Source organism: Pinus tabuliformis, chromosome 9 (genome assembly GCF_031772625.1).
Source record: "Pinus tabuliformis cultivar Carrire ecotype Pingquan chromosome 9, CPIR1, whole genome shotgun sequence".
Lineage (NCBI taxonomy): Eukaryota > Viridiplantae > Streptophyta > Pinopsida > Pinales > Pinaceae > Pinus > Pinus tabuliformis.
This window is the reverse complement of record NC_142307.1, coordinates 564,149,874-564,160,809: the sequence shown is the minus strand read 5'-3', so window position 1 is coordinate 564,160,809 and position 10,936 is coordinate 564,149,874. Positions and strand designations below refer to the sequence as shown.

The following is a 10,936-nucleotide window of genomic DNA, read 5'->3' as shown; positions in this document are numbered from 1 at the left end:
AGAGGTGAGAAGATGGTGGGGTGCTGGGAGCTGTGTAACAACTACCTGTGGAGATACCAAATTCTGTTAATCAAATCTGCAAACCTCAGCAACAAATCCTGTTTTGACCAAGGACCGAAGACAGTATCTGCAGCACAACAATTTCTAAATCAAATATATTATAATAACAACAGCATTTCGGCACAATTAGAGCATCATGCCAATTCAATTAAATTGTAAGTGAACCATGATTCGAATAATTGGACTGAGAGGTTAATACATTAGTGATGAAAATTCTTAAAATAATATCATATACACCTTAAATAATAGCTGTCATCCCATGTGATTATCGTTTGTTCAATTAAGTACAATTCGTAACGAATAATCAATTATTTCAAACCTGAACCGTAATCTTTTCGTTATATGCTCTGCACTTTCGTGATCTAAGATGACCTTTCACAGTCATCAGTGAACCGTTGCAACATTAAAGAGAGAGAGCGTTATTTGAAAAACAAGTCTTTGAGAACCAGTTGGATGTACGCGTCGAAACCTCCATGAAGTTGGCGAAGTCCCTGCCATCTGGCATCCGGCAGGGACTATAGTAATCGTTTCGGACGGAGATAGCATTAGTTCTTAGGTGTTATTCGGTTGTTCTCCTAAAGTTTGGAAATGCTGTGTGCGGGGATATGCCGACCTAAGCTAAGTTTCATTCGCACCTCATGCTTCGCGATCTTATTTGGCCTCTTCCCGAGGCGGAAGAGGCTCGACCATAGCTTAAAAGCAATAAGCCCGGTGCATTTTCGTCGCTAACCGTCACCAGTCTGGTTTTAATGTTAACATTACTTCGATTCCTATTATCTGCCAGGGTATGCGAAGGTTTCGTGTTCCCTGTTACAAGGTTGTGCATTGGCAGCTGGTGCATGCGATGGTTCAACAGCTGTCGGGGTAAGGCGGTGGAACTGCTCGATCTCAATATGATGCTGGTAGCTCTGGATCCGTATAACCTGAACCTGGTCCTGTCACTGCAGTGGAGATTGAATGAAAACCAATGCTCTCTTTGCTATCACCTCGCCCGGAGACGGATCCTTTAGTTCGAAAGCCTATTGATTCGGAATCAGTTGTATTTGAACCAGTGGTTGGGCTAGCTCTGGTAGTAGCTTTCTGTCTAGCTCACAAGAGTTGCTTTCAGGTATGGCGGCCTCTATGAACTACCCCTTTACTTTAGTTACTTTTTCACCTGCTAGAAGAACTAGATCTGGTAGCGGAGCCCTGTATCTTCACCTTCTTTCAGACAGGATTTCATATTAATTTCATATTAGTGGAGTTGCTTGCTGCTTTTGAAATAGATCTTGCTAGGAATAAAGGGCATATGAAAAACTTACCTAGGCTGGGGCGAGTCTTACATCCGACTGGCACTAGTTCTACCCACAACTCCATTTTCAGAGATCTCATGATGCTGGAAAATCAATTGCCGCTCTTTCTTTTGCAAAATCTTTTGGAGTGGCAATTGGGTTCTAGAGCCAAGGCAAAAGAGAGGCTGTCGAGCTTGCTGAGGCTTGTGTGCCAAGAATTATCTCCTTTCAGCTTCAAGTTGCCCGAGGATTCAAAGCTCCATATAAACGAGAAAGGGCATGTGCTTGAGGTGCTGTATTACGCTATCGTCCCTGCTTCCAGCAATCAAAATTTAACTTCAACTGAGGAGGGGAAAGATACGGCTGATACAGAGAACATGTCAACCATTACACAGGCTTTCAGTTTGCTGTGGAAGACTTTGTCCTCTATTAAGGTGGGTCCCTTTCGATTTCTTACAGATTTGCCTCGGCGATTGCTGAACGGGAGGCCTCTGCGATTTCTGATGAAGTTGCCCTTACATCTTCTTTCTATTATTGGGAATCTACCTGCTCTGAGTGCTCTAAAGAAACCCCCATCAAATCAGCTTAGGAGAGGGCGCAACAGATGTTGAGGATATCGCCTGAATCACCTTAACCCCCATCAAATCAGCCTAGGTGATGGCCCAACAGATGGTGAGGATGTGGCCTGAATTACCTTAACCCCCGTCAAATCAGCTTAGCTGATGGCCCAACAGATGTTGAGGATATTGCCTAAATTACCTTAACCCCCATCAAATCATATCCACTGCTACGAAGCCCTTGGAGCATCCTTCACCTTCCACAAGAAAAATGAAAATACCTTCCGAATTTCTTATAACGCCAAGCTAGAGCTCCTCCCACGGAAGACGAAGTCAAGCAGATCAATTTGGGCACGGACGATGAACTACGCCCGATATTCATCAATGCCCACCTTGCTCCTGAAGAAGTAATGTAGTATACCCAACTCCTCCAAGAGTTCCGATGAAGCATTGCCATTTTCAGAGGAAAGGCCTTCTATCCGTCCGCTCTAAGTCTTCCTTCTCAACCCGGCCTTTAAGGATGAGCGGCCAGCACGCATAATCGAATGCTTCACTCGAAGGGCTACGCCATATAAAGAGACTTCCCGCCACCTTGTCCACCTTCACGGCTGGGAATTCCATAAGGACCGGCTCACGGGACCAAGCAGGATATAAAGAAGTGGAAACTAAAAGCAGCCACCCAGCTCTCAGTCCTGGCTGCTCCCGCCCCGTCACAGAGCTGTAGTTGCAGGTCAAACAACGCATTTCGTAGGTGCTCTACGGGTATGGATCCAGATCTAGTTGCAGTCGAGGATCCTGTGTATAGAGAAGGCCCATTCGAATTCAGAGCGAGGGTTTTGACAGGCGAGTTTGAGATGTCATCCGACCCAGTGAAGATCAACCTGTCCCGCCCAACAGCAATGGCGTTTACAACGTCATCATGAGCCTGAATCATTTGGACGCACTTGAGGTCCGAGACTCGCCATACCTTCATAGGCCCCATAGTAGCAAGTAGAAATAGGCTTTCACCACAGGTTTAGCTTTAACTCCAAGTTGCACTAATTAGTTAGAACCAACTGTGTTACAAGGCGGCAGATGGCAAAGCCAGAGTGAGTGCATGCATGGGCTTTAGACTCTAAAACGTAACGTAGTTTCTAGTCATCAACATATTTTGGAGAGGCCTGAATGAAGGCTATGAATTTCAATTAGATTAGCAAAGAGTTTTGACCTTAAGGTTCAAGGTTGGCTACTTAATAGAAGCTGCATTTTCTGTCATAGACAATATACAACACATATGAAGGAAACCCTCCTATGAAAATTTCAACACCTTCAAAAAGCTGTAAAACTTCAAAGCAAAATTGAGCAGACAACGACGTTCTGCTAGTGAAAAATATCTCGAGTGGAGAAGGCAGGGCCACACTCACGAATTTATAGATATGTACGTAGCCAGATCTTTTGAAATAGCATAAATCTGACCAGTGGCATGTCTGAAGTATCTATTACCCTCTTCACCAAACTTCCAATATTCTGGCTCATGATACTTGACACCTCTGAAAGAACACAAATTATTCTTATTAGCACATTTTCCTAAATGTAAGACAGTAAATATTAGAAAACTGCGAGAACCAAGGTTTTGTATTGCAGCAGGCACACGAAAATCCTCAACATGCAGCCTTAAAAGAACACCTCAGTTTAAACTTCAAACTCCACAGCAGTCTACACATGATTTACTGCCATTCAAGTATTATAATACCATGGCTTTTGATTCAAACAAAGAACCTCAATTCCGTGGAAGACATCTATGTCCCCTCTAAATATAAAACGACTTCGGAAACTGTTTACAAGCCACTAATTTGAATTTTGTACAGAGTGACAGAACACAGCACAAGGATATGATTTGCTTCTGAAATCCAAAAGACTATAATCATTTAGCTCTATACATCTTCAATCACAATTTTCACAAAATTATAAACAAATTCAATTCAGAAAGGTCTAGTATTTTAGGATATTCTCTGGAAACCCAAATTTCTTTATGCTATTTGGTCATAGCTACTTACTTCTGTGCAAGAACAGGTCCAGACTTCATGCAACCAATGTAAATTCTTGGTTTAGATCGGTATCGTGCAAGAGTGGCGGCCAGCATCCCTGAGAAGAGCATCCGTATGTTCTTAGTGATAACCGAATAGGGCAAAGATATCCTTCCATTGATAGTAGTTATCAACTTATCCTGGTTCTAAAAGAATGAGGGATTGGTACCTAAATTAACATGCACATCATCATCGACCTTAACATAGAAATCTGCATCCCATTTTGCTACTGCTGTAGAAAAATAGGTCTTGGTCTTTGCTGAGAGCTCGTGGTAGCCTTCAACATGTTCCAATCTAAGGAAATCATGATGCTGTGCGTCTTCTGAATCAATGGCACGATCCAAAATACCACCAGGTGTAACACTGTGTCCAATAACGAATCTAATAACAATGCCTTTCTTCTCCTCCAACTGCTTCAGTTTGGATCCTGTGAGGAACAAAAGGTCCAATTATCAAAATCAACGGATATCTAGAAAAGCTACAGACAGCAGAATATCCCTACCCTAGGTTCATACACGCTCATGAGAACTATTTTTGCAATTAAAAGAATTTATTATTTATTAACCAGATTTCAAAACCTAAAAATTTATTAGCAATAACTGATATGGACCTTGTGGCATCCAGGTTTCTCGAACAGAGTCTCGCCGCTTTCTACTCCTAAAAGCTGTATTGATTCCAATCACAACAAATGCCTTCTGGCGTACCTCAGGGCCTTGTCCATCAGACTTCTCAAGAACAGGTGACCCATTGAGGTTGGCTAATTTTTCAGTCCGAGCAACTGCTAATTCCATTTCAAGAGAAGAAATTGTTTTGTCTAACGATCTGGAGACAAGAATTTGCAAGCTTAAATGAAGGGTTTCAATTTTGTTGTCAAAAAAGTGCACACAAACAAAGACGAAATCCAAATTTTATACAATAACAAGAAATCCTGTGCCATCGATGCCTAAACCATAGAAAGATAAAGCCACCTCAGTGTCAAGGGCATTTGATAACTACAACTGACTACCCTATGAACTGCTAAATACGTATGATGAATTAGCAAAATACTAGGCAATGTAGCTGAAATAGGCAATATTCAGGGTAGTGATCATGAATGACAACCGACATAAGTTAAGCCATAAATCGAAAGAGAACAATGAAAGCCGCTGCCTGTTACCTCGAAACAACACAATCATCATAGGCATCCATGAATGACTTCGTTCAAATTAAGAGTGCTAGAATAGTCACATAAATAGGTAGAACAAGGTCTTTAAAACTGCTCACTCAATGGCATAGATAAGATAGGGAGCAAACACGGCACTTGCGATGACAGCCATTGGAAGAACTGTGGATCCTAACATGAAAGAGGACCAGCAAAGCCATTTGCCTACTTTTTTGACATAGTTAGCACACCTAAATTCAAATTAAATGAACTCAAAACCGTCTCAAATTAATCTCTCTAGGATACATATAAATTCATGTTACAAGCTGCTTTCTGGAACAAAACTGCGAAGTTAACAATGAATAATACAATTGTGCTAATGGAAAAATTGAAACGAAATGAACTGACTGTGTCTCATGTGAGTTGTAGCTGACGTTCTTTAATCTCATTCTTCTTGACTTTTACTGGCCATAGTTGCTCATGTTGATCCTTAACAAGACAAGATACCTTCTCTTCTGACCTTGTCATAAACTCGTTATGCAGTTGCTTGCATCCATCCACAGGTGGTGTAGAGGAATGACTAGGACTGAGAGGTATCTCTCCATGAGAAGAATCCTCAGATGATTTCTTTGTTTGATAAGGTGCCTTTGTACAGACTCTGGAATTGAGAAACACGCAAAGGACAATGGTTTTAGAAACAAAGACAAATGCATGAACTACAAGTTCAAAAAATAAAATGCCAGATGCCCAAATACCTTTCTTTTCTCTTTTCAAGAAATCGAGCAAGCGATGCTTTACACGCTTGTGGTACTGTTGGGGTTATAAAGAGACTAAATCAGGCATACATAATGAGAGTTTACGACAGTACAACCCAATACGAATTCACTAACATGCTACAGAAGTTCAAGACTAGCTAGTTCATCAGTCTGTACCTACTAGAAATTTCCATTGCCAGCTAAAAACATAATTGCTTGAGCCTGCCATCAACAGTTTCATTTACTCAATGTTGTAGAAATTTAACTGCACCGATTATATAAATGCAAATGCTCTCATACTAAAGAGACCTCCAAATAAAAAAAAGAGTATAACAATAGTAATACCCACTTGTCACCTAATGACATAGCTTCATGACAGAGAAATAAAGAGTAGTCCTATAAACCCTGGTAACCTTGCCTTTTTTGAACCAATCTTAATTAAAATCATTTGAGATGTTTGAATCAACCATCTAAAAAAAATGGTATCTCAATTTGAATTTACATATTGCAAAGTTCATGTAACCTTATTTGGGCATACCTTGTCTGCAGGAACATCATCATAAACATTTATTGAGCCAGAATAGAAAATTGTCAGCTGTGCGCCTGCTGGCTTTTCAGAAACACTGGCAATAGCCCTTCAAAACCAAAAATGCCCACAGATTTGTCAATCCACAATGAAGCTAAAGATAATTGGCATTCTGCATGAACCATACAGAGAGTAATATAATATATTTACAAACCTTAAACTAAAATCACAACTTAACATCAGCATTGACAATCATATTACCCTGGTATAGTGGTTCTGGTGGAGGCTCCAACAACAGGCAAGAAGGAATGTTGTCCAGCTAAGGGCATTCCTTGAAACTGTCTCACCAAAGTAGTTGTTCCTCGATGCTTATTTGACATCCACATTCTTTCGCACAATGGCTTGGGAGCTCAGTACCAGCTTTCCTGATGCAAGTTGTGTTGAGCTGTTTGTATAAAAAACACAAGAATTAATTGGCCAAAGCTTTCGTGGCCCATCAAAGTTCAGGAAATCCATGACTAAGGAGGCAGAGCAAAAGAACTACAACAATATGTGAGCTGTTTGTATCACGAAGACAAGAATTAATTGGCCGTCCATTTACCGTGTTATTTTTCAACCAAGTAATTTATTATATTTAAACATAAATTGAAGTTCATTAAAATTATTAGTAAAGTGAATATGCCGGTTAGAAAAATGAATACGACAGGCTGCCAAATGTTGCATGCACAAAGAAACGTGGCCACATGTTAGCAACGTAAAGTGTCTTCTCGTACACAAGACCAACTAAACAGCAAGAACCAACTGCTGCAAGTTGTGGTTTTGTGGACCAAGCATTTGTCACAAGAGACATAAATCCCTCTTCAGTTGCTAGAAAAACATTCCGTATCACCGCCAAAAGTATCGCTGCAGCTACCAGAGAAAGGAATTTCCACGACCCGAATACACGTTCATTCAGAAACTCCACCACAGCAACATTCCATTTTCTGTTATAATGATTGTTAATGTCCTTTATAACTTTGTCCAGATATGCAACTTTTGTGAGAGGAACGCACTTACCCATGCTGTTCCACAGGCTCGCAACCTCTCCATCGTTTCGGAGGTGGTTTGTAATAATTCTGCTCTCTTTCAGCAATCTAACATCTTCTTCGCTGTTGATCATCCCGTTTATGAAATCGGTGTATCGTGTGAAAACCAGCGCACCCGGAGCCGCAGAAGATTCAAATGCCACCAGATTTCTCAAGATTACCTCCGTGTTGGCATCCAACCTTACTTTGGGGAGGTAAATCGTGGCAGTCTTCTCATCAAATTGTATTGTGGTGAGGTCGCCGTCCGTAGCAACGAATTTGACTCCCGCAGAGGATAAAGCGGCCACGGATGGAATAGCTAGTTCGTCTCGTGTGGGCGGTATGATCTTTTCGGTGGATTCTTAGCCCTCCCCCTTTTCGGCTCCCTCTGCATCCTCCTCTTCAGATTTCATCTCATCTTGATCGACAAAAAGAGACAAGGGTTTCTTCAGAGCACTCAGAGCAGGCAGATTCCCAATAATAGAAAGAAGATGTAAGGGCAACTTCATCAGAAATCGCAGAGGCTTCCCGTTCAGCAATCGCTGAGGCAAATCTGTAAGAAATCGAAAGGGACCTACCTTAATAGAGGACAAAGTCTTCCACAGCAAACTGAAAGCCTGTGTAACGGTTGACATGTTCTCTGTATCAGCCGTATCTTTCCCCTCCTCAGTTGAAGTTAAATTTTGATTGCTGGAAGCAGGGACGATAGCGTAATACAGCACCTCAAGCATATGCCCTTTCTCGTTTATATGGAGCTTTGAATCCTCGGGCAACTTGAAGCTGAAAGGCAATAATTCTTGGCACACAAGCCTCAGCAAGCTCGACAGCCTCTCTTCTGCCTTGGCTCCAGAACCCAATTGCAACTCCAAAAGATTTTGCAAAAGAAAGAGCGACAATTGATTTTCCAGCATCATGAGATCTCTGAAAATGGAGTTGTGGGTAGAACCAGTGCCAGTCGGATGTAAGACTCGCCCCAGCCTAGGTAATTTTTTCATATGCCCTTTATTCCTAGCAAGATCTATTTCAAAAGCAGCAAGCAGCTCCACTAATATGAAATTAATATGAAATCCTGTCTGAAAGAAGGTGAAGATACAGGGCTCCGCTACCAGATCTAGTTCTTCTAGCAGGTGAAAAAGTAACTAAAGTAAAGGGGTAGTTCATAGAGGCCGCCATACCTGAAAGCAACTCTCGTGAGCTAGACAGAAAGCTACTACCAGAGCTTATTATATTAAAAATCACAAAAATCACGGATAATTAAATTGCAGAACTCTCACAAAATATAATCCCTACACTGGGGACTGCACGATGTTGATTTGTCCTTTCAATTATGCACAGAAGTTGATTGTGGCTATTAATAAACCTTTAATGAACATAAAAATCTATATTCTTTCGTTTTAGTGGATACCCACCACTCAGCATATAATTATCTAATAAATTATGAGAGTCCTAGTCCATAACAATGTAGTGCAAGAAGGCAAGACTATGAACGAATCCTCCGTAACGAAAAACACATGACCTTTAGCCCAAGGAGAGCCATGGATGAGATTCTATTTTAGTAAAAACTAAATTGCCACAAAAAAGTATCTAAAATGATCGGTGATGCTAGTAAGAGAGACATTGTTAAGACACTGTTAAAACGGGTAAATTAAAATGTCCAAAAAATAGTTTACGAGCTATTAATGGGATTTAAGGGATGCTACGTAGCTAATATTGACTATGTAGTCACATGTATTATTATACATTGTTAATATAATAGCATTATTATAACTCATTCATCGCTATTATAAAGTAACAGATTTTGTTATAAAGTTAATAATAATAATAATAATAATAAATAAGTGCCACCATGCCACCATTCAAAGAAGAAGGTAGAGTCTATAAAATAACCCTACAATTCAACTACAATTTAGCTACAATAAACACGGGGAGAATGAGCTTGAATTCAATGCAACTGAAACAAAAGTGCTTGAAGTGTATTTACAATCACAAAGCCTTTTGATGTTATTCTAGGCACTCATTTATATCACCTGACGGAAGTATAGTTTTTTTGAACTCTAGCTTTTGATTTAAGGACTAAAATAAAATTAATATATATTAAATGATTAGAAAAGGAGGTCCATGTTAACTGAATTTATGTGTGAATGTCCATTGTGTGGAGGTTCATTCCACACAATGAATTTCATAGTGGTGGTCCCTATAAAGCATATCAAATTATTTTTATTGTGCGGAAGTTTATTTTTGGAAATCAGATCCATGCTACTTGAATTTTTCTACGAAAGTCTGTTGTGTGGAAGTTCATTCCACATAATGAGTTTCATAGTGGTGGTGCCTACAAATCATATAAACATATTTTCATTATGTGGAGTACCTCCGCACAATGACCTCCACACAATAAAATTCCACACAAGTACCACAAAGACTAAAACAAATCAATCTATATTTGAAGCAATTGCCATGTAAAACTAGATACACAAGGAGGATATGAAGTCACAATTGTCTGAACATTTTTATCAACATTGAAATATCTGCTACAAGATACTACATGATTACTATACATATAGAGACAAATATCATATAAGATTTGACAACATCCCCGATGGTGGATAATCGTTTGAATTGACCACTAAATTCTACTATGGAGCGATAATGGATTTGAATTCATCCAACATTTCCAGGGTAAGGTGCACAATAGACTACCTTGAAATTACCGAAGACCTAGAAGAGGGGAATCTAATATTCAAAACTGAGGTGTTTCTAAGGTATGCAGTCTTGTCATCATGATGAGATTCAATCATGGTTTTGAAAAGTTGCGAAAAACTTTCTCCTTGGGTTGAGAATCTTCAAAGTGTTAGGAGATGCTTTGAATCTATAGCTTGGAAGACATACTCAAATACAAGACATGGTATAAGATGGTCAAATACTATGTCCAAGTCCCCCAAGAAGCAAAATCAAAGCCTGCATTGGAATTACAACCCCAAAAACTAGCAAGCTCCTCCAGATTGTTGGTTTGGAGATGTCTCAATTCTATGAATTTATCACTTTCTCAAAGTCATAAAAACGATCAAAGTGAAGGGTATGAGGTTCAAACTCATTAGGTGTTGAATTGAGCAGTGAAATCATAAGCTACAAGTAAATTGAAATTTCAAAATATAATGGCAAATCAAAAATATAGAAAATAGTCAAACACATAAATTGACACAATGTTTTACATTGTAAAACCCTCCTTGTGAGGGAAAAATCCACAGGGCAATGATAATCGGTAGGGAGATTTACAACAACAAACTAATAGGAATACATTATCAAACCATTCAACCCACTCTCCATTCATTTTATGTTTTCTTATTGCCTCTATATGCTTACATGTATGAATAACAACCTATCAATTTTTTTCCAAATCCATCCACAAATTTTAAAGTAGTTGCATAAGAAACGTTTTACATAAAACAAAAAGATTTCTTTTATGTTCTTTTTCCAAAAACTTATATTAGGACAAACA

General features: G+C 39.6%; 1 protein-coding gene across 1 annotated transcript; it reads right to left on the bottom strand.

The window, feature by feature from the left end:
- Positions 1-3,287: 3,287 nt before the first annotated feature.
- Positions 3,288-6,762, bottom strand: LOC149149766 (beta-1,6-galactosyltransferase GALT31A-like). Its single transcript, XM_089442583.1, has 7 exons — positions 6,638-6,762; positions 6,389-6,485; positions 5,616-5,905; positions 4,565-4,797; positions 4,124-4,381; positions 3,925-4,012; positions 3,288-3,417 (listed from the first exon to the last, which is right to left on the bottom strand). The coding sequence occupies exons 1-7, from the start codon at positions 6,760-6,762 to the stop codon at positions 3,288-3,290; spliced, it is 1,221 nt and encodes a 406-aa protein (XP_089298709.1).
- Between the last annotated feature and the right edge of the window lie 4,174 nt (positions 6,763-10,936).